This window comes from Lytechinus variegatus, chromosome 6, assembly GCF_018143015.1.
Source record: "Lytechinus variegatus isolate NC3 chromosome 6, Lvar_3.0, whole genome shotgun sequence".
Classification (NCBI taxonomy): domain Eukaryota; kingdom Metazoa; phylum Echinodermata; class Echinoidea; order Temnopleuroida; family Toxopneustidae; genus Lytechinus; species Lytechinus variegatus.
In genome coordinates, this window is record NC_054745.1 from 25,238,704 (window position 1) to 25,264,167 (window position 25,464).

Sequence of the window (25,464 nt, forward strand, 5' to 3'; positions counted from 1 at the left end):
ACTACTGCAATACTCTTATGAAAAACTAAATTGTCATGAAGTACTACCCTATCATGTGAACATAAATTTTGGTATAAAAAAATCTACCTGTCTGGACCTAACCCCTTTTGCAAATAAACTGAAATGAATCCAGTCTATTTTGATAGAAAAAACATGATTTTTCTTTGCCACTTTCATTCACGTTTTTTCATGTGAATTTCAAATGTACTTTGTTTTCATCAGAGCGACTAAAAATTTTGAGCTTTTGAGACAGAGAACAATAAAATTTCTGAAAAATGGACCTAAGCCCTTTTGACAAAATGAGCTCTATAGAAGAGTTTGTTTGCAAAAGGGGTTGGGTCCACAAAAAAAAATTTAAATTCTCCTACATTGCAATATTCTTATGCGAAACTAAATTTTCATGATACCCTACCATGAGAATATAAAACTAGGTATAAAAGAAATCTACCTGTCTTCTTATTTTTTAAATATTTTTTTCAAAAAAAAAATTTGTGTGAACCTAGCCCCTTTTGCAACTAAACTTAAATGGACCTTACCTCGTTTGGAAAAAAAGTGATTTTTTTTGCCAATTTAGATCATTTTTTAATGTGAATTTCAACTTTTCTTTGATATCATCTAAAAGAACTACTAAAAATCTACAGATTGAGACAAAAAAAAATCTAATTTGATGAAAATGGACCTAACCCCTTTTGTAAGAGAGCACTTCGTAAATAATTTTGAATGCTATATTAGCCCTGTTTGAATGTTCTTTCTTAATTCATATCATCATGTTGTTGGGATGGGTTCGGCATTTGAAAAGTCGATTTATTTCATTACCTTGATACATCTTCGGTCAAACTTTCATTGCATTGTTCGTTAACTATATATAATTGTCTTTAAAAATAATATGAAGTATACGTATTTCAAATAACTATCCAGACCGGCTTAGATTAGGACACCGATGTCGAAATTTTGATTCAGATTTGAAACCTAAAACTGATTACGGTAACGGAGTCCAAATCTTCAGACTTTAAAACCTAAAAGGATTGAATGTGATCTAAAGCTCGATTTGACTTTATATTTATTCCTTGAAATGCACTGAGAGCTTGAAGGCTGGTTGGGCTACAGCCGGCATAGTAACAACCACGTCCTTTTGAAGCGCATAGAGACGTTATTCATAATGTGCTATGCGCTTTATAAGAACTGACTATTATTATCAATTTTTATAAAACTTTCCTTGACCTGTTTCTTTTATTTTTTTATTTATTTCCTTGATTCATTCAGTTAGGCTTTTTTCGTTAATATTATTATCATTATCATCATCGTCATCATCATCATTATTATTTGAAATCCCACCTCTTTCAAGAGAGTTTTTAATAAAAAGAAGTCACTTTTTCATGTTTTTGGTTATGTATTTTGTAGAAATAATTAATCTTTACTCATTTTTCTTCGATTAATTTAGCGAACTTAATTTTACTTTTAAAATTTTTGCTTATCCTGTTAATAATTGTTTTTCTGCTTATCTGTTATGTATTGTAATGCGCAGTTGAGTATATCAAAATAGAAATTGCGCAATATAAGTTTACAATTATTATTATTATTATTTTGGGGTTGGGGTTCTGTTTTCACACAAGCTAACGTGTGACAGGGGTTCTAAAGCAAAGAATCAGCACAATAGTAAAGCTCACATGATATGTCTAAATCACTTTATTCATTTACAGTATAAAACTATAACCTCAAATCTTATTGGCATTTCATTATTTGGCAAGAAAGGGGAAAAGTGATTATTCCAGATTCTGGCCGATTTTTTTCTCTCCTCAACTGCTACAAACTGCCGTAGATGGCGCTATTACACCAGCAAGTAGAAGACCGTATAGTCTTCTGACAAGTTGACAAGTCGGTGCTTCATAAAGTTCCTCTCAAGGACAAGTCCACCTAAACAAAAAATAATAATTTTAATAAAAGAGAAGAATTCAACAAGCATAACACTGAAAATTTTTATTAAAATTGGATGTAAAATAAGAAAGTTATGACATTTTAAAGTGCCGCTTAATTTCACGAAATATATGCACATCCGGGTCGGTATGCAAATGAGGAGACTGATGACATCACCCACTCACTATTTATTTTGTTTAGCGTTGTGCTCGTTTTATATTTCCTATTCATTCAAATCAACATTTTTCTGGGATGGACTTGACCTTTAAGTTACGAACGACTTTACCAACTATTGGTGACTTTTTCTTCTGGTAAATTGTTTGCACTGAATTATCGGCTTGCAGCAGTTTGGAGGTGATTGCGTAATTTGGAGGACGTATAGGAATATTTTTCAAGAATCTGCACGAGAAATTACTGTCGTACTTCACTTTAGCACAAGGAAAGAAACGTCAGTTGATAATCAGAATATAACTAAACAGGTTAAATGTTCAATTTTTATGGTGTTTGTGACACAAAATGATGAAAAATATATTATAGTAAAAACAAACAACCCCAAAACCCGCTGTTTAAAGATTTCATATAACACTGTTTGCTGACTGAGCTTTGCAGTGTTTGATTAACATTTTAAACAAGTGTCAAAAAACGTAAACAGCGGTTTGAATTTGAATATATCAAAAGCTTAAGTCAGTTTTGTTTATGCACACTTTTTTTTCGTAATAATCAAGTACTATAAAGTTTTTATATTGTGAGCAGCGTTGTATGTGTGTGTATAAATAATAACCAGCGATTTTAATTAGGCATTTCGAGTCTCATGCAAATTTATGGCTAAACATGGTTTAATTCATTTAATATATTAAAAAACGCCTTTCATTTCCACCTATGGAACAATGGAACTTCATGTATTACCATTATAGGACTAAATTTAATGAAACGTTGATTCAATCTACAAAGACCCTTATTAAATATAACCTATGGAACAAGAGTACTGGGACCCGTTGCAGAAAAAGTTGTAATCAATCGCAACTCTAAAAATCATGCGTAACTCGATTTTCAACCAATCAACAGCGCATATTTGGGACTTGCGATTGATTTTTTTTTACTTGCGTTTAAGCGCAACTCTTTCTACAACATATACCCCCTGATCCATTAAGATTTGTTACGTTCGTTAGAGGCCATGTCCTAATTTCAGATTCCATTCCTTGAATTTCGTTGATTGATTTTTGTTTTTCTCTCAATGAAAAGCTTCATTAAGCTTCTTTTTTTTTTATAAAACGTAGTAAAATTTGATGCAAAGATTGAGACTTAAAACATCTTACTGTGTAATGTTCGAAATCATCGTACGAATACCTATGTTCTAATCTGTGACTATGCTATCATCCTTCTTCGAATAAAAACAAAATTAATATCTAGTCGTAATGACGACATAGCAGTCGTACGATTGGCTACGATTTGAAACTAATTTGGTCTTTACTCCAAAATAAAGGCTTGCAATCTTTCAAATTGGTTATATAAGTATTCTTTCAATTAATTTTACCCTCAAATAAAATGATATGTTCCATTCACATTTTCACAAAATGAGCAAAATGCGATTTCAATTCAATTCAATTCAATTTTATTTATTTCACTTCCATCAAACAAAAACAAATTGTATACCGTATAAGTATTTGTATCTATTGCAAAGAAACAAAGTTAATAATACATATGTTGTGAAAAAAAAAACTTACACGATTTGGGCAACACATTGGAGGTTTTAAATAAGTATACTAATTCTCAATAGAAATTAAATTAGGATGGAAATGGAGGGACCCACTAAAAAGCAATGCTTGTACAATGTGGGCCCCTCAAAAATAGATAACAAAACCATTAACAGAGTACAAATACAGACATATGTAATCAAATGAGAAAAAAAATGAGAGAGAAATACTCACAAAATATAAAATACGAAGATATCAAAAAATATAGTTTGTATAGGACAAAACAAACCGTCCTAAAATATATCCAAAAATATATTCACCCTTCCCACCCCCCCCCAAAAAAAAAAAGAAAAAAAAAGAGAAAGGGGAGAATGCCCTGAGAAGATGGATGGGTGCTGCTAAACGTAGGTAGAACACATGCCATCGTGGACTCAAGCAGACTGGATTCAATGTGTATAAAAGGAGAAAAAAATATATAAAATGACCTGGAAAGAATAAAATGCGCGAAAAATGTGATTGATGCCGTAAATAAATAAGCGGTAGGAAGGCGGATAAGCGGACAGGAAAGAGAAAAAAGATGAGAGGATAGATACAAGTAATATATGAGGTTAAAAACCGAGCACAATTGGGAAGGACTTGTGTCAGATTTTTTTTTTTTCAATTAAAAAAAAGGGATGAATTATGTTTTATAGTCTTTATAGTAAAAATGATGACTAACCTCTTGACAGAGATGATGAATAAGATTTAATTTGAGGATACATTATAAGATTTTAATAGAGATAATTTGAATTTAGTCTTAAAAGAGTTCAAAGATTTTGCAGTTCTTATATCATTATGAAGTGAGTTCCATAACTTCGGTCCCTCATATATAAATGTGTTCTGAGCCAGCAAAGTTCTTAGAAGTGGTAAATGGAATTCACCCAATCGCCTTGTTGGATAGTTATGAATGGATTGATTTTTTGGAAACATTGAATGAAATACATTTGGGAGGTTGTTATTGTTATAATTGTACATAAACTGACCGAGATTGAACAAATACAAGTCTTTAATTTTCAATATTTTATGTTCCAAAAATAATGGGTCAGTATGAGACAAATATGCTTTGTGACATATGACACGAAGAGACTTCTTTTGTAATAGGAGTAATTTGTCTAAGAGTGTTTGATGTGTGTTGCCCCACGCTAAAATTCCATAATTTAAATACGGTAATATAAGGGATGAATATAATGTAAGCAGGGACGATAATGGTAAACAAAATTTAAGCTTGTTAATTATACCAATGTTGCGTGAAATAGTTTTACATATGTTATCTATGTGGAATTTCCATGAGAGCTTATTATCGACTGTTATTCCAAGAAACTTAATATGGGATACTTTTTCCAAGGGAGTTCCATCCAAAATAATATCAACAGGAAGTGTATTAATAGAGTTGCTAAACAACATATATTTTGTTTTTTTTTAATTTATTGACAATTTATTTGCTCTTATCCATTGGGTGACAATTTTAGTTCAGAGTTTATTGTATTAGCAAGGTGAAGAGGATTTTTATGTGAAAAAAATAAGTTAGAGTCGTCCGCAAAGAGAATGAAAGAAAGAACATCTGATGATCTACAAAAATCATTAATATAAACTATAAACAAAATCGGGCCTAAAAGACTACCCTGTGGAACTCCACAATTATTTTTTTCCATTTGAGAATTGCATCCGTTTAAAAAGACATATTGCTTCCTATTCAAGAGGTAGCTCCTGAACCACTCCAAGGCCTTCCCACGCACTCCATAATGATGTAATTTGTTTAGTAAAATATCATGATTAATGGTGTCGAAGGCCTTGGAGAAGTCCAGGAACAAACCAATTAAATGAGAAGATTTATCGATTGAATGTGCCGCTTTTTCAATGAAACTCAATAATGCATGTGTAGTGCTATGCTTTTCCCTAAATCCAAATTGGGAATTTGAAAGTATATTATTTGATTTGAGAAAATTAATAGTTCTTTTATAAATAATCTTTTCTAGTATTTTCGACAATGTAGATAACAAAGAAATTGGGCGGTAATTATTAACATCTAATTTGTCACCCTTTTTAAACAAAGGAATGACTTTTGCTATTTTCATGCTCTCGGGAACAATGCCGTTAAGAAGTGACAGATTGAATATATGAGTTAGGGGATCCGCAATTGACGATATTACCCCCTGAAGAAGAAAATTATTGATGTCATCATGTCCTGTACTTTTTTTAGAACTGAAATCAGAAACAATATTAATTATCTCCTGATTATAAGTTGGAGCGAGAAACATTGAACTAGAATTTGGAGGGCCTAAAAAATCAGAAAAGTGTTTTGCTGCGGGAGGAATATTACTTGCAAGATTTTCCCCAATTGAAGAAAAGTGATTATTCAGGATATTACAAATTTGGCGAGAATCTTCAAAAATGACATCGCCAGATCTAATTTTTGTAATATTGGATTTATTATTTGATATATTCATTGCTTGTTTTAAAATTTTCCATGTATTTTGCATATCACGCTTGTAAAGTTGTAACTGATTAGTAAAATATCTTTTCTTTTCTAAACTTTTCTAGACTAGATTTGTTCCAAAATCGGATCGCGAACAGTCGTAAGGTGTGCGGTTGCCTTTAGCCTTCAAAAGTGACTAGACTGATAGAGGGCCGTATACAAAGTACGCTGGAAAGTCTCATATCACATCTCCTCGGTGCGCATGCCCAGTCCAGAGAGGGGAGGACTATCTTCTTTGGGTGTACGTGTATATATACTGCCCAGCGCCCCACAGCCAGAGGGAGCCCACCGGGCAGGAAGTGCGCAGGGCAGATTGATGGCGCGGGGAGAAAAGATGCTTGTTTAGTCTTTGCTTTGCCTTGTGTGGATTTGAAGTACGTTTCGCTTGAAAATGTATGTGTTCTGGATTTCAATGGTTGAGGTGTGAGGGAGTTCAAAGTAGGCCGCAAGTGAGCGTCCTCTTCCAATATCAGTCTCTCAAAATATTCGTTAGCGTTGCTAAGCCGACCAATACGACCGTGAGAATCGGAAATGACGTCACAATTCTAGCTTTGTTGCAGAGTGAATCCTGGCAACAGAATCGACAGTCTTTATTGAAGCATGACGAAGGACAGTCGGTAGAGGGCTCACATCCGCGGTCTATAACTCTCTCGCCCAAGTAGCCGTAGGTTGTTTTCTATATAGAGGTGGAAAAGAAAATCGAAATCAGATTTTGTTGAAGTTATATCATTGATGCATAGTTTCGTCAGTTTAGTATTCAATTATTTTGATAAGTAGGCCCAATTAGATAGGGGCTTCGCTTTGAGGGCAATTTTTCAATTTGCGCTGAGAATTTACTCAGTTCCCTAGTTATTTAGGGGCCAAGGTTTTTTTTCTCTCTCTCTTTTTCTTCATGCTTGTGTTTCTCTATTACATGTATCAAATTTACTTCATTAGTGTTAACTCCTACTTTTTGAAAAAAATAATATTTTCAAATACACGATTCCCAGTTTCAAAGACCAAAGCAATGATAACAAACGAGATATATTGCTTTATAACTTTAGATAAATGTGTATAAAATTTGAAATGTTTAATTCATTAATTCATTCATTACGTCCCCCTCTGTCATTACTTACGTAGCAAAGTCCTCTGCATTCTATTTTAAAAACGCCCTCTGCGTTGCCGTTGAACTCAGCGCCGCACTCAACCGTATCCATCGAAGAGCATGCGTAACATTCGAAAACACCAGAATAGGAATCTTCAGCTGCTATCGCTGAATAAAGAAAAGGAAAAAAAATCACTGACGTTAAAGTATGTTTAAAATTCATAGATACATGTATATGGATTATAGATCTTATCTATAGAGTTGAAGTTGCATAATGGCGTCAGTTACATGTTGTCATGGCGACATGGTTCTAAACGAGTGCACCCGTCGAATGAAAGCATGTGTTTCTCGGAGGAGAAAATGGCTGCTATCGGAATTTTATTTGCTTGCAACCTATTTTTTTCAGACAAGCTAAAGTCATACAACTATGTACAGACGATCGTCAGCTGCGACTCTGTTTAGAACCAGCCCGCCATGTCTCCATGGCAACTGACGACAAACTTCCGTACTCTTGTAATCAGTGCACCGCCATGCCTTGCATGCATCCGTCTGTGATTTGCAGCTGGCGCCTCTCTGCGCGACTCCGTTTCTGTTATTCCCGTAGGAACTCGACAAAACAGCTTTCCTAGTAGCATCAACGCCAAGCTGGTTTACAACCAATTACATAGGAAATAATTTACATCTAATTATTGATCTGTCATAGTATCTGACCCTATAGACGACGGAAATTACTCCCGGGTCGAGAGGGGATTCGAACTCACCGGCTTAGAATCGCGAGCCCAATGTCCTTAGCACTGGACCGCGTACACGACCCATAATTATGCGTATTTATTTCTTGAGAGAGAAGGGGGCGATATTAGTTAATGACATCATTCAAACATAAGGCCTATTAGGCGAGCGGCGAGAGGCCAAAATTTGGGACTTTAATCCCCCCGACTGGATCAAAGCAAAAACATACATCATTTTGAAGGAAATTTTCTGAATTTTTCAGAACTGAGAGTTAAAAGTGTCGCAGAGTGTAGCTTCACCATGGAAACCAGCCTTGAATAGGCCACGCCCATTTTTGCGATAAATGCAAAGCAGCAACTTATTATTTAGATTTGTTAATTAATTATACTAATTTATATATAAGTATAGAATTTTCAAGGATAAAATCACTACAGATTGAATAATATGATAATGCCTAGCAACCAAATATATATTTCATACATATTTGATTTCAAAATCGTTGCCTAGCAACATTATTTTCCCTAGCAACCATATTCACTTTTCAATATTCTTTAATTTTTTTACCAGATTAATTCATTTTATAATTTTTTAAAGTTTTTGATTTGTAAAAACTAATGAAAAAGGTAAATTTTGATGAAAAAGTGATAAAAGAGGAAGACTAGGATGTATAATGCATATATGATCATGAAAAGTTACCTTATTGCCGTGTTTGATTAACCCCTGCATGTGACGGATATCACTAAATAGATATGTTTGTGTGTATTTACGACTATATGAATCATTTAATGGATATTGTAATATTGTTATAAATCAAATAGATACCCTAGTGTGTCATGTTATCTGTTCTAATCTAAATATTTGAGTATTCACAGATTTTTCTGTTACCTATGGAAACCATTTTATGTTGCCTAGCAACAGTATTTTCCCTAGCAACCATCACTTTTTGGCGATATTTCAAGCCTGTAACCTCCACAAAATTCCTGGTTTTGGGCCTCAAAATGCATCTTATACTATTCTAAGCATTTATTGTGGTGATGACAATTAATTTCAGCCATCTGGCCAGGAAGTCAGCATATTGAGAGAGGGCATGGCTGTATACAGAAAACTTTTCCTTGGGGGTGGCAAGAAAGTCTCCAAGAAACAAAGCGAGGAAGCAAAGCGACTGAGTTTGGCAAGGGATGCTTTTTCATAGTAAATGGAAGGATATCATGCACACCTAGTGAAATTTGTGAAAATTTTCAGTTAGATACCCTGTGTCAAGTTATTTGTACAATCTAAATAATTCAGTATTCATAGAATTTTCTGTTACCTATGGAAACCATTACGTTGTCTAGCAACAGCATTTTAACTAGCAACCATCACTTTTTCGCGATATTTCAAGCCTGTAACCTCCACAAAATTCCTGTTTTTGGTCCTCAAAATGCATCTTGTACTATTCTAAGCATTTATTGTGGTGATGACAATTAATTTCAGTCATCTGGCCAGGCAGTCAGCATATTGAGAGAGGGCATGGCTGTATACAGAAAACTTTTCCTTTGGGGTGACAAGAAAGTCTCCAAGAAACAAAGCGAGGAAGCAAAGCGACTGAGTTTGGCAAGGGATGCTTTTTCATAGTAAATTGAAGAATATCATGCACACTTTTGGTGAATTTTGTGAAAATTTTCAGTTAGATGCCCTGTGTCAAGTTATCTTTTATAATCTAAATAATTCAGTATTCATATAAATTTTCTGTTACCTATGGAAACCATTACGTTGCCTTGCAACAGCATCTTACCTAGCAACCATCACTTTTTGGCGATATTTCAAGCCTGCAACCTCCCCAAATTCCCTTTCTTGGTCCTCAAAATGCATCTTATACTATTCTTAGCATTGATTGTGGTGATGACAATTAATTTCAGCCATCTAGCCAGGCAGTCGGTATATTAAGAGAGGGCATGGGTGTATACAGAAAACTTTTCTTTGGAGTGGCAAGCCGACTAAAAGTCTCTGATTAACAAAGCGAGGAAGCACAGCGACCGAGTTTGGCAATGGACGCTTATTCATAGTAAACATGGTAAATGGAAGGATATAATGCACACTTTTGGTGAATTTTGTGAAAATTTTCAGTTTAAAAATGCATCTTTTCGCTGCGTACGGCCATGGTAGAGGAAATGAGTATTATTAACAGTATCATTTAGTTTGTTATTTGGAACATTTTATTATACATTTTAGGAAAAGTAATATATATATATCCAAGACCAACCAATAAGTCTTAAAGTGTATCCAAGACCAGCCAATAAGTCTTAGAGTGCCTGCCATGGGAAAACGGAATTATTTATCTTGTGGAAATATAGTGATTGTGAACTCGAAAGCTAAACTTGTACTTTATGAGGTTTCTACTAAAATATGTAAATCACAATGATCTATCAAAGTTTCTATCTGCAATTCTGGCAACTCTGTACATTGTGAACTAAAAAACTAATTACTTAATGAGGTTCCTACTAAAATATGTAAATCACAATGAACTATCAAAGTTTCTATCTGCAATTCTGGCAACTCTGTACATTGTGACCTAAAAAAACTAATTACTTAATGAGGTTCCTATTAAAATATGTAAATCACAATGAACTATCAAAGTTTCTATCTGCAATTCTGGCAACTCTGTACATTGTGAACTAAAAAACTAATTACTTTATGAGGTTCCTACTAAAATATGTAAATCACAATGAACTATCAAAGTTTCTATCTGCAATTCTGGCAATTTTCCTGTGTTGTTGGAAGTTGTTTTTGTTATCATACCAATGGATGGGCAATAGGGCAGTTTAACACAGTAGTATACTTGCAGACCTTCAAACATGATTGCTGGTTTATCTGCACAACTTTATGAAAAAAACCTTTTCAATGATCACCTGCCATGATTTAAACACAGATCAAGAGATCCTCAGTATGTCGAATGTACCAACTAGACAACAAAAATTACTCTAATCTGTGCCTGTTGCTCACTAGAACCGATTAGTCTCTGTACATTATAGTGGGCATTTCATTACTGATTCCAGCAGTCCATTAGCAGGTCACATATCTGTTTAAGTAGAATTAATTAGGTGTAAGCCCTGTTATTGTCTTATCAAGATTAATGCCAAAGTCCTAACCATAGAACTTATGAGTATTCCCATTTAAGTTATTTCTATAACTCCAAACCAATCTCTCTCCATTTCTCGAGAAGCCACCTCCGATCGAGAAAATGTAATTATTGGGGATTTCAACAGTCACAGCATTATCTGGGGGTATGGAGGAACCAACGAGATGGAGAACTTGTTGAGAACTGGTCAGATGCAAATCAGATTGCATCACCCAACAAAATGTGACAAAGTTGTGCTTGACCCTCTCCCGCACACTCAACATCAACCTATTGGGCTGAAGGTGAATGAAGCCATCACTCTACGCACACTTCCCTTTCACAGATGTTTCACCCTGAAGAAAGCAATCTGGGAGCAGTTTGTCATAGATCCGGATAACTATCCACAGGATCTTCCAGCACTCCCTACTCATTACGACACATTTGGAAAGCTATTGAAGAAATCATCAGAGAAGAATATCCCACGAGGATGCTGTACAAACTATTCTCCGGGCTTGACGAATGATGAAGCTGCTGTACAGTAAATATTTCAGGAGCTTTGAGAATGGCCCCTTTGGTGCCGATACACTTGAATGTGGTGGAAATTGACAACTGCCATTATGGATAATAAAATAGAAAGTGACAGTAATTTAATAAATCAATGGACATGACTCACAACAGCAGAAAAGCCGGGGAAAACGATTCGGATCCTTGAAAAACGATTCAATATATACCCATAGTGACCACCGTTCAAGTGGCCCACTACCTTCTTGTGTACAGTCAAGGTAACCCTATTTATTGCCCACGAAGGGCCAACCTCCCTTAAATAAAAGTGCAGTGACAGTCTCCCAACTAAGAGTCATTTAAATTCACAAGACCATTCAGCCTGAACGTCTTGTCTGTTTGTGCTAGGCTATCAAAGGGAATAATTAAGAGCAACAAGGTACCTGGATTAGATGATGTCCTCTGTGAGCAGATCACCCTTCTTGGACCAATGGCTGCTGACATGTTAAACCACTATTTGCATGAAGAAAAATAAGGAAATTTAGGGTAGTTGCCAAAGTCGAGCCAGGCAAAGACCCAATCAGAGTTACAGAAAAATCTCTCTACTCTGTCACACATACAAGCCCTTTGAAAAGCTCCTGCTTAACCGCATTGTTCCCTTTGTGACTGAGTTCTTCATTCCAGTAGATTCAGGCCAGTAAAGTCCTTCACTTATCAAGTACTGAATCTGACTCGGTACATCAGATGGTTTGAGGAAGGTCTGAAAACTAGAGCTGCCTTTGTTAACTTAACTGCAGCTTATGAAACAGTTAATCGTGGGATAGGCCTTCTTACGAGGAAAGTCATTGTGGTGACAAAGGAAGTCAAGTTGACAAGGCTAATTCAAAAAATGATGAAACCGGTTGTGAATCTCAGTGGTTCCAGCAGCAAATGGTGGAGGCAGAAAAAAGGTCTCCCACAAAGAAGTGTCCTTGCCCAACTCCTCTTTAACATCTACACAGACGACCAAGTAATCCGTCTGTATGCTACCATAAAGAGTAGATGATCTTTACCTATTGTGTGGCACAGTCCCCCAGATATAGAGGTATCAGCACGGGTGGAAAAAAGAGCAAAAAAGATGTCCTTCTTCCACTCTAACTATGAACCTGACACAAAGAGACTGGAATCAAGACAATTTCCTTCACTTGACTGAATCCCTTGATAGCTATGCACACAGTCAAAGGATCGCCCTAGGGACAAACCACCTCCAGTCTGTGACGCAAAAGCTTTCCATGTGACCTACGAATCACGCCCCAGGTTCAAATGACAATTGGCCATCCTGGCTATGCCTTACATGGCTATGTCTTACATATGGTCTGGAACAAAAAGGTGCAAAGTCCTTAATATGCAGTTCGGGGCTACAGCAGGGATGCAGACACTATCTACGACTGAGGAGAGGATCAGACAGTGCATCACCTTTTGGTCTGCCCCCCCCCCCCTCCTACCAGAGCCGTGCGCTGCCAAAGATCTGGAGTCACTCAACCCAAAAGCCAGATCTTGCTTGAACCCTCTACTACAAAGGACTTGTGTCGTTACCCGAGAAGATGGGCACAGCGCAAATATTGCCCTTTAAAATCATTCAGTACACTATGACCAAATGAAAGCAAAGGTGTGCAGGAGTTTGTCTCTCCAATAGGTTGCTTTTTAAGGGGTATGTAGATATTGGGTAAGATTGTTAGCATCGAATATCTTTGCTCTTTCACTGACAAATTGTAAATTTCCCCTTAAAACACTAACATTCAGAATATAGGCACCGTTTTCAGCAAAGTTTTAGCCTCACCATGGACCTAGGTCCATGGCCTAACCGACAACCCCATCAGGAACCAATTAAGTCCCTGTCCCCTCCCCCATCCAACAACCCATGACCAAATAATATTTTTTCCCCAAATGTCAGATTACCATAAATAGGTGTATTTTACCAATCAGATAATTAATGACATACTTCTTAGCTCATTAAAGATGTCATGTCCTGATAATGGTACAAGATCTACATGTAGTTTTTCTGTGGAAAGAATCGAGTGCAGTGGCAAAGGCAGTGGCAGTTCAAAGCTCTGGTAGGAGGGGTATGCCAAAAAAGTGTTGTATCCTGTGATCATCCTTACAGTTGCAGGAAGTTTCTTCAATCCTATTGTAGCCCCATAGGCGGTTCAACAAGATCAGGTAGGCCATTCTTCACTTGGACCTGGAGAGTAACGTACTAAGTCCATAAGTGAGATTGTGCATCACAGACTGGAGATTGTTAGACCAGTGGGTGACGCTTTTATGCGAGCAGAGTCATCAAGGGATTCTATTGAGCAGAGAAAACTGTGTCTAGATTTGAGTCTCGTTGCAGGCTCATGAATGACGAGTGGAAAACTATGTTCTTGATTGTTTTTTTCTTTCATCTGTGCTGATGACTTCTCATCTGACGTACGGTGGGGGCAATAATACATAGTAGGTAAAGATTACCCACTTCTTTTAGTCACAGGCAGTCAGTGATGGCTCTGCAAGCTCCATTCAAGATTTGGGGTCAATATTTACCACCAAGGGCTGCGTACTCAGCAGTGCAGAAGCATAAAGTCAGAGCTGTGGTACAGAGAGATTTGGCATCTATCAATTCCCCATATGTTTCCCAGCTTCTTCAGAATGATATTCCTTTGCTCCAAATTTTGCATTTGTTTTGGCAGCATGTTCTTTGTATGAAAAAAGAACGGTCTACAATGACGCCAAGGTAGGTTGGCTTGTTACCACCTGACCCTCAGTTTTTGATCTGCTCTCTGTTCTTAAGGTGGAATACACTAAGTTTGAGTCTTTCTGGATCGGAACAGAGATGATTTATAGCACAGTAAGGAGTTAAACTTGCCAGATCATCACTGAGTCCGTTTTGGCACACTGAGGAGTGATTATTACTTTAGAGATTATTGTTCAATTCAATGTATTTCTACTCCATTCAAGTAGTGATACAAAATTATGGCTGTAATTTAAATGTTCCAGCCTTATCATTTGAACAAATCATCATTACAAATGCAGATGCATTTGTATTTGTATTATTAGTATCAGCATGTTTTACCAATACTGTAGGGGTATCATCCCAATTTTCAGTTTCAGATATTTTCTCAGAAATATTTCTTATACCATGGATGTGTTTGAGATTTACATTGATCTAAATCTCCATGGAACGAACAGTAGCGTTAGTTTAAGCCCAACAATCATGACAATAGATGCATCTGCACCTGTTTTGTGAAGCTTTACCCATGTCAACGTCCTTTACATATGTATGCATGTTGAGAGGAATCCTTGTCTATTCTTTCAGACATCTTTTTTTTATTCAAGGCATCAGTTTTTGACCATCGCAGTCACTGACACTATCGCTGTAGCAGAAAATACCCGAAAGACAACATCAAAGATTACATAAGCTGATATGCCTCCTCTCTATATTCTGGGACTTTCGTTGCATGCCCCACCCTGGTTGTCTCTATTCAGCAGATGTGTGCAAACCTCATGACATATTACATGACACTTAGACATAGAAAACATCTCCCACTTTAGTAAGCCTTTCTATCCTTAATGGTTTTATTGTCCTTTTCTTGGCCTGATCGGAAGGATAGCTCAGTCAATAGACATGATAGAGTGGGGGTTTCGGATTCCGGTGACCATGATTTGATTCTCACTTGGTGTATTAGTGCTCTTTTTTAAGGCACATCCTCATTACACCCTCATTACCAGGTCTTGGAGAGGACATTAAGCCGTCGGTCCTCTGGTTGTTTGCTTAAAAGCATTCATGCTTTCTTAGCAATCGGGTAAAAAACACCATATTAAGGCTTAAGATCCCAAGTTTTCATACTTTCATCCTTCTGATTTCTTGACAGTTATCAGATTGAAAGTGACATTATAAATTCCCTGTGATTAAACTTCTGACACCTATTAATAGTAATAAAGTTTCATCTGAAACTTGTCGAACTCACAGCTTTGGCATCTTTGGGCTACAACCTCAACACAGACACAACTTTGGAAGATGGATATGCATGGGTGATTAGGTACTATTTGACAAGAGAGATCCATTTGTTAACCATTCCATATTCACTCGAAGAAAGTAATCTACATGTAAATATGCAGCCAAAAGCCATTGCCAATGACCTAATTGAGTACTAGTATAGGAGGGCCCTGAAATTGAAAAAAAAATATCTGTACAAGCCTTAGGTGAAGGCCCACTGTATGATCAAAGTTTTAATCAGGGACTGTGCCTAAATTATAGTAGTGTTGTCCATTTTATCATATCATCAATGCTATACCTACTGTAGCAAACTAAAAAAGAAAGAAAAATGCTATGTACCCAGCAGCTATTTCAGTTTCAGTTTATGAATCATCCAAACCATATTATTCTATTTTTATCTGCAAAAACATTTAAATTTCTCTTTGAAGCTGCTCTTTTTTAAACGATAAAGAAATGAAGGGGTGTCCTTCAATTTACCATTGCCAGTATGCATGTAGGTATATTATTGTACAAATGGTACTGTACACTTAAAAGTGGATTATTTTCCCCCAAATTCGTTAGGGGGAAACATATCGTTGCTAAGGTAAATAGTGTTGCTAAGCAATGAAATTGTGTCAGTACATAATGGTAAAATCCGGAATATTGTTTGCCTATCGATAACAAACTATGACATGTTAATTCTCTCAATATTTTTACTCTAAGGCACAACTTCATCAACACATTTAGCCGAGATGAAGAGTGGTAACATAGCCGTTGCTAGGGAATATTGTTTCTGGGCAACACATTTGACTCCATGGAAGCTATAAAATAGACAGTTTGTTGAATGATTACTGAAAACGAGTTTGTAGACATCTAAATTGATAATTGTTTCAGTATTATTGCTCATAATGGACTATTTTCCACAGATTTGTCCAGGGAAAAGAGTGTTAATATAGTCGTTGCTATGGAAAATAGTCGTTGCTAGGCAACAAATTGGTATCCATGGATAATGTGAAATGGTCATTTTGTTGCTGTGCTATTGAAGACAAGATAATTGATCAGGAATTATTCACTCAATCAACTTTTTCACCACAAAATAGTATAAAGTATGTGACTTGTACGTACATGTATATGTAACAATGTAGTCAAAATGAACAATAAAATGGCGATTTGTACGATGTGAAGGGGTGTGTCCGGTTGAGCATAGCAAATTAATTTGAGGTTCTCAATAGCTTAAATGGGGGTTTTCAGTTCTTTATATTATTTTTGAATAATAATTTATGTAATTTCATTGGTGTAACTTACTTGGTTTAATTCAACCTAGTTAAAAAGTTAAAAGTTTGGTTTGAAATGGAAAAATAAGTGGTTAACTTAAGGAGCTAAATGGTTGCTAAGAAAAGTTATGTTGCTAGGCAACAATTTCTGAGAAAATGTTCATAAAATTCATGCTAAGTTGTTTTTCAGTAATTCTTCTTACAATATATAGTAGATCTATCCTTTGAAAATAAGAAAAAAATATCTGATAATTTAAATTAATAAGTAAAAATTCAATATTCGTGATAAATCTTCAATAAGTATCTAAAAAGGGCGTGGCTTGTTCAAGGCTGGTTTCCATAGTGATGCTACACATTACGGCATTTTTAATGCCCAATTCCGGAAAATTCAGGAAATTTCCTTTAATTTAATGTATGATTTTGCTTTGATCCAGCCGGGGGATTAAAGTCAAGAAATAAGGCACTTTTTGGCTTCTGGCCGCTCACCTATATAGTCTGAGGGCAGGGGCGTACTTGCCACAAGTGGGAGAGAAGGTGAGGCTGCCGCCGCTATAACTTCCGAGTAGTGATCAAATGAAGAAGGGACAATGATAATACAAATGTGGGGGGGGGGCAGGACGAAGAAGAAAATAAAAAGGAGACGTTTACCCCTAAGTTCCAATTGAATAAAAATGTGACGTCACTTTTACGCAGCTACTACTATACCCCTACTATACTGCTGCTATACTGCTGCTGCTGCTACTACTACTACTACTACATCTACTACTACAACAACTACCTACTACCACCACTACTACTACTACTACTACTATTACTACTACTACTACTACTACATCTACTACTACTACCTATACTAGTACTAACTACTACTAACCACTACTACTACTAGTAACCACTACACTACTTCTATCACCACTACTATTAATACTACTACTATACTACTACTACTACTGCTGCTGCTGCTATACTTCTATTACTACTACTATCACTACTACTGCTACTACTACTACTATTTTCTACTAGGCCCCCCCCCCCGCCCCCCCCCCCCCCCCCTCTACTCCTACTACTACTACTACTGATTTTACCACTAATACTACTACTAGGACTACTACTACTACTAATTTTACCACTAATACTACTACTATAGGACTACTACTAATACTACTACTAACTGCTACCACTTCTTCTACCACGATCTTAGTGCTACTAACCTAACTACTAACATGTATCCTCTATATCGTAAAAAATTCCATGGGATTGCATGCTAAGTTAAAGACGGGACTATTATAAAGATTACAACATTATAATGACATTTTTTCTCTTTTTTGGGGGAGGGGGGATTTCCCCCGTTTAAATATCAGTCATTTACTCAGTATCATACCTGTAGATAAGATGAATATGGACTTTGAGAAGTGGGTTCTATTATGTAGTTACCGCAATAAAATGTGCTATATTCATGGTTATGTCGCATTAACTTGATGGGATTACAGCGAATATTGCAAACAGACACTTACCGATTTGTATAACTCTAAGAAAAAAAAGTAACTACCATGGTATTATGTTTACTGAGCTCTGTTAAAAGAGTATATGATATTCACAAGGTTTCATAATAATTTGTTCAAAAGAAACAGGATTCACCAAAATACTTTCTAAATAGATTTTTTTTGAAAGGTTGACAGTGAAAGATAATTATAATTAACCATATTTTGTCGAATATTCCAAACTACATAGGTACTTCTTATAACAGATTATTTGTTGTAAACTTATTTTCTGTCCTTTCTCTTTTTTATACCTTGTAAATATGATTATTTGTGAGTTCTTCAATCTCAATGAATAACTGTAAATATTGTAATTTGAATTGATTTTCAATAAAATCATAAATACAAAAAAAAATAAAAAATAAAAATAAAGAAGTCAATGACTGGATTCATTGGATAGGTGTAAGATGTAATGTATGATAATGATAATAGAACTTGACGTGATATGGAATCCATGACTCATTTAGCTGCTAATCCCTGTTACCAGTGGCGGATAGGGGGGCGGGGCACAGCCGGCTCGTGTCCCCCCCCCCCCTTCAGAGCCATAATCCAACTCTGTAATGTAAATATACCATTTTTACTCAAGTGTGCCCCTTTTGAAATTGAAAACGAGGACCTTTTCTTTCTTTCTTTCTTACTTTCTTTCTTTTTGTCTTTCTTTCTTTCTGTCTTTCTTTCTTTCATTCTTTCTTTATTTTTTTTTGGTTGTCAAATTGTCATCTGGAAAATGTGCCCCCCCCCCCCCATTTAGATCCGCACATGCCTGTTACCATGGAACATGCATATTAGTGCTTTTATGATATTAATTACTTCTTTTATGATATCAATTACTTCTTTTACGATATCAATTATCTCCTTCATGGCATTAATCAATTCTCTTGTGATATTAATTAGTTCTTATGTGACAATAACTAGTTCTTTGTGAAACAATTCCCACAGTGTCGGGTTAAGCTTAGCCCACTTTCTTTGTACACAGCATTTTTGCAAAGTGGGCTAACCCCACCTTTAGTACGGGATTATTTGGCCCTGCAAAAAAAGCAGGGTTATCCCAGCAATTGCGGTGCTAAGAGCGATAGTACGGGGTTAAGATCGCTATTGTAAAACGGAAGTGGGCTAACCTTAACCCCGTATAGGTGGGGCTAAATTGCAATTTAGCCCCACCTATAGTACGGGGTTAAGGAAATTTTAGCGTGTGTAAAAAAGTGTACGAGTGTACTACGAATGATCGACAAATGTATTTAAAGCATGAGCTACCACTAGTCCAGGGTTAGCGAGTTTCGTGTGTGAAAAGCAAGCATTTCTTATCCGGGGGTAGCAATAACAATTTGGCATGTGTGAAAAGGCAAAAAATAGTACGGGGTTAAGGATAGTACGGGGTTAGCGATAGTCCGGGGGTAAGAAAATCCTGTGTAAAAAGGGTATTAGAGGGTGTGGGTATATACTGTTTGGACTAAATCACCTACCTGATTTCGATGTGAATGCCAGCATGAGCTCAAAGATCAGTATCCATTTCAACCAGGAACATTCCATGTTGAAGTCTGTATGAATATGAAGAAATTGTTGAAGAAAAGTCTTGAAGAGATTTCGGGAGAGGTGAGAAGTCAAGATTAGAAGCTTGGCTCATATTGGGTTTTTTTCCAAACTTGTGTAAAGGACAGCTAGTGCGAATGTTTATTATTATTTTGGTTAGCCGGATATATACCACGAATAAAAAATGACCCCGCCAAGCTATTCAGATTACATTTCTGAAACATCATCCCCAAAATTTCATAAAACCCCCGGACATCCGTTTCTGTTGGCGGGTGGACTTTTATATTTCCTTCATCAAATTACAAACTCATTCCACCCTATTCCTCATATGAGAGGCATAAATTATACTACACTCACAGGCGTAATGGGCCAAAAATCATTAAAAAGAATATTAATTTCCGGATATGTTATGATGTTCAACAAATGTTTAGGTCAGTAAACTAGTTTTTAGGTTTGTAATGAGAACAAAAATAAACAAAAACAAAAACAGTTCGGATGATCGCTTTGCTAGCGTTGATAACCCGAAAGTGGTTTTCAAAACCAGTTAACGGCCGCTTCGCGGAAAGTGTTCCTGTTGCTTTGGGCATCAAGGGTGCGCTCTCAGTTTTGCGCGAAAGGAAAACCACAGCACAGGCGTTCTAAGATCGCATCCCGAATAACTATTGTGTCTTCACTTAAAGGGACGATCCGGGCTGAAAATATTATATCGAAATAAACAGAGTAAAATTCACAGAGCAAAATGCTGAAATTTTCACCAAAATGATGATGTCATATCCCACTTTTTCTTATGTTATTACATGAAATCATAATTGATTCATTTTTACATACATGTGTAAATGATGTGTCTCCATTATGATTAAATAAGTTGTGGCAATAAATAACTAATGCACTCAATCAGTTGTCAATCCCATTGTTTTAGTTCTTGGTATAAAATGTGAATAAATCTAATTTCATATAATAAAATACAAAAGAACAAATGGGATATGGCATCATTAGCCCACCCAATGAAAATTCATGAAAACATGCCTATAATTGATTCCCCATAATGCAATTTGTTAAAATTTAATACCTTCGCTAATTGTTATCCGATTGCTATCAAATTTTCCGCATTTTGCTCTGCAAATTATACTCTATTAATTGAGATATGAATATCTCCATCCTGGACCATTCTTTTAAAGGACAAGTCAACCCCAACAAAAAGTTGATTTGGATAAAAAGAGAAAAATCCAACAAGCATTACACTGAAAAATTGATCAAAATCGGATGTAAAATAAGAAAGTTATGACATTTTAAATTTTCGCTTGATTTCACAAAACAGTTATATGCACATCCTGGCTGGCATGCAATGAAGAGACTATGACGTATCCACTCACTATTTTTTTTTTTTTACTATATGAAATATTCTAATTTTATCCTCATTGTCAAGTGAAAAAAACGATTGATTCCTCCCTGTAAAATATGGAATAGCATTGTTCAATATTATGTTTCAGTCAAGTTGGTCCTTATTGTCAAATCTGTAAAATTGAAATATTGTATACATAATTCAAACAATAGAAAACAACAGAAATAGTGAGTGATTGACACCATCGACTGACTCACCAAGTTGTGCATATCACTGTTTTTTTTTAAACAAGCGAAACTTTAAAATCTCATAACTTTCTTATTTTACACCCGAATTTGATGAAATTTTCAGCACTATGCTAGTTTGATTTTTCTCCTTTAATTCAAGTCAGCATTTTCCTGGGGTAGACTAGACCTTTAAGAGCAAACATAAACTACATAGCGAGATTGTTTCCCGATTTGTTTTCCTCCGTGCCTGATATATATATATATATGTATATATATATATATTAGTAATCTTTTATTCTCTTCTCTCATAAAACAAAATTGAACATAGGAAAATATAACATTCATGATAATAAATCAGAAGCGATATCAAATCAAATTAACCATAATTACAAAGTTTGATTTGAACCATGGGCAGAAATCCCAGGGGGTGGGCAGGGGGACGTGTCCCCTCTACTCAAAATAGTAGGGGGACACAATATCAAATGTCCCCCCTACTATTTTTTTTTTGCTTGTCAAATATATTTTTGTCGAAATGACCTTAAATTTTAGGTAATAGCCCTTTTTTTTTGCTTGTCAAATTTTCCAGATCCTTGTCCCCCCCTAACTTTTGGGAGAGATTTCCGCCCCTGATTTGAACATACAAATGTTGTGATTACATTTGACAATTCTTAACAAAAATGAAGTTAAACAATGTCATAAATAAGTTCTAAATCAATTCAAGTTGTTATGAAAATATCTGATATACATTCTTTTCTCTTACATTTTTGTACACACATAATTGGTTGGAAAGATCGATCGCTTCCAAGACCGCTTCGACCGTTCTCGTTAAACCTCAAACTAGCTTCCCCTAAACCAGTTTTGGGAAGGTAATGACAACGGAGTCAATGTGAACAGGACATGTACACTGCTGAAAATTATAACGTACTATCTCTCACACTGCAAAAACTCTGGTGTTGATTTAACACCAATCCGGAATCTATATATGTCCACACCAGAGAAGTGTTAAACAACACCAGTTTCGTTTTGGTCTAACACCAGATAGGTGTTTATACAACACCAATTAGTATTAAAACAACATCGGTTTGATTCCAACCTGGTGTTGTTTCAATACTTCTCTGGTGTGGACATATACAAATTCCGGGCTGGTGTTAAATCAACACCGGAGTTTTTGCAATGCAGTTTTAAAGTTGAGCATACTTTCTAGCATGCAATAGCAATATACTTCCGAACTCCTTGATAGAAAACATAAATCATGATAATATAACAGTAAAGTGACGTATCTAATTAAGATGCCTCACCAGTTAAATAAATTGCAATATAAGTGACAATTGTATTTGATTTAGTATCGATTTTCCTTTTCTTTTTATTGGAGTACGTGCAGTTTCACTTTCAAAGGCGACCAGGTTCCTTTCAATTTTGTACAACAGCCTTAAAAGAAAAACACCAGGGGCCTGTTGCAGAAAGAGTTGCGTTTAAACGCAAGTCAAAAAATCAAACGCAAGTCCCAAATGCGCGCTGTTGATTGGTTGAAAATCAAGTTGCGCATGATTTTTAGAGTTGCGATCGATTGCAACTCTTTCTGCAACGGGCCCCAGTTGTGGTAACGATCTCAAAATAAGATCAACCAGAAGCCAATATTGACCACCCAGGTGTTTGTATGTAAAAAATAAAATATGTGCCAATTGACACAGAAAAATGTGTAATTGGTGAGAAATGAGCGAAATAAGCCATTAAATTTCGGATATTTTTCCAAACTATATTAATAAACCCAGTGTTCTGCATATTACTTATGCCTTTTTGTGTTATTAATCACCAGAATTATCGGTTTTCAGCTGAAAATTTCATGATTTCACAAAGATAAGTTTATTTTGATGTAGCATAACTATGCATGATAATTATGGTGGCATTTAAACCTCGATTTAAAGACTTTCTCATGAAATAACTGTTTGCTGGAAATATATTTACATTCAACCTGTTAAGCAATCCTGATAATAGACAATTGTATGCTTATCAATTTTATTTGAATACGGGTGCGGCCATAACCACTCACAAAACGAATAAATCATTAATGAAAAGGTACAATGCATTTCATTTGTACATTCATGTATAATACGGTGCGTTAAACTTTGAACTTGCTCATGAAACGGAAATGTTGGATACTTACAATCAAACAAATAATCTCATAAATTGCACAAACCATGTGTGTGTAACTTTCAATACTCAATAAATAAGATGTAATTTTAAGCAGAAGAAATAAGTGTAGTTCAATATTGAAATATTTTGATCTACTTACCGTTTGTGTATATATAAATATGTTTCGGCCTGTTGAAGTAGCTATCTTACAAAGTTCAAATGTAGCCCATGAATGATCACTCTACCGCGCTCAGCGTGAAGTAGATGCATAAACTCCAGCTCGTGAAAATATGGTCGGGTGCAATTTATGTATGCATAACGCACGCTTGAATGCTCAATCTAAATGACAAGTCAAAGCTGCGGAATTCTGAATGTAATCATCATTTGGAGATCGTTTTGGAGAAAGAATGGAGTAACAAAATGGTTGATTTCTCTTTCTACGCTGTACAATAACGGGGTGTACTAAACCTTGACTGTGCAAGTGTAACTATTTGAGCTTTTCATTGAATATTTTGCCATTCGCTTGGAGTTATTTTAAGAGAGATCTGATCACAAAGAAGGAGTGTAAAGTTACACCTTCTGAGGAGTGGTGTGTATTGGTATAGGCCCAAGGCGCCTTCGCGAGAAATAAAAGTAATTTGCTCGAGAGAGAGATAGAGAGAGAGAGTTGGAGAGGGAACGGTTTGGAAAGTAAATATGATGTTGGGGTGTGGCGCGGGAAGAATGTAGGCCAACAGCCCTCGCCCCTCGTGACGGATCTATGGGGGTGTAAGGGGGTATAAAAAGCGCCCCCCCCCCTCCCCTGCGCTGCCAATAAAGAAAAAAAGGAATGACCTTCATTGTTGGCCTAACCCCAAATTACCTTAATTTATAGTGATCCTCTCTTTTTTTTGGAGAGGGGCTAGTCAAATTTATTGGCGAAACCCTTTCTTTTGAAAAAAGCTCAGTAGACCCGTCGGGGGCTCTCTCTCTCTCTCACACACACACATACACACACACGCACACCCCCCCTCTCTCTCTTCCTCTCCCCTCTCTCTCACGCACCTTTTACTCACAATATTAATGCATGGGTTATTGGTAAATTTAAATGACTTATCTTTCAAAGGTTTATTGGAAGTGAGTAGTTTGGAATTTCATTCAATCATTACCAATAAGTTGTACAAAATGTTTGAAGGTTTTACGTAGTCAAAACGCAGGAAGGATTTACATATGAAACTATGTATTAATAAATGGGACCAGAAAAATGCCACAAGTGCCAGTCAGACCTGGGCCCCGCTGCAGAAAAGTTACTAGTAATGGTATTTTTGCCATCCAATTGTAACTGCGATGGTAACGCTGGTCAGCAGCCAATCAAAATCAAGGATTCTATGCAAGATAGCATTGGATAGCAAAGTTACCATAATAGATATTCTTATGCAACGGGACCCAGTATCATGAAGAAAAAACCCCATAAAACTATCAATAGGCCCTATTGCAGTGTATTTCATATAACATCCAGAAAATTTTCGTTATCAGTGTCATTTCTTAAAGGTACCCTATAATTGCTAGAGGGGGTTAAAGGTTTCCTAAAATCTTTTCTGCATAAACAACCTTATTTTAAACAACTGCCACCGCCCTCCTATCTCCCTCATTCTCATTGGATCAATGGAATCAAACATTTGACATCAAAGTCCACAATGCCGTATATAATGTGCCGAAAAACTCAACAGCTTTTGTCGCAAGGAATCGCAACTTCGCATTTTGTCGAATACGCAATGTCGCCCTCTTTCGTTCGCAGTAAACCGAGACATACATATACTGTACATCAATGGGGTCTCAAATTGGCAAGGCACTACCAAAGGATCACTTTAATAATTGCTGGCGAAAATATCGAGGGGCGGGGGGTATATATTTTC

At 36.1% G+C, this 25,464-nt stretch overlaps 1 protein-coding gene across 1 annotated transcript; it reads right to left on the reverse strand.

Moving 5' to 3' along the window:
• Nucleotides 1-5,429: 5,429 nt before the first annotated feature.
• Nucleotides 5,430-24,050, reverse strand: LOC121417257. Its single transcript, XM_041610894.1, has 4 exons — nt 23,730-24,050; nt 19,801-19,875; nt 7,239-7,375; nt 5,430-6,799 (listed from the first exon to the last, which is right to left on the reverse strand). Exons 2-4 carry the CDS (start codon nt 19,865-19,867, stop codon nt 6,593-6,595), a joined length of 411 nt encoding a protein of 136 aa, XP_041466828.1. The 5' UTR covers nt 19,868-19,875; nt 23,730-24,050; the 3' UTR covers nt 5,430-6,592.
• Between the last annotated feature and the right edge of the window lie 1,414 nt (nt 24,051-25,464).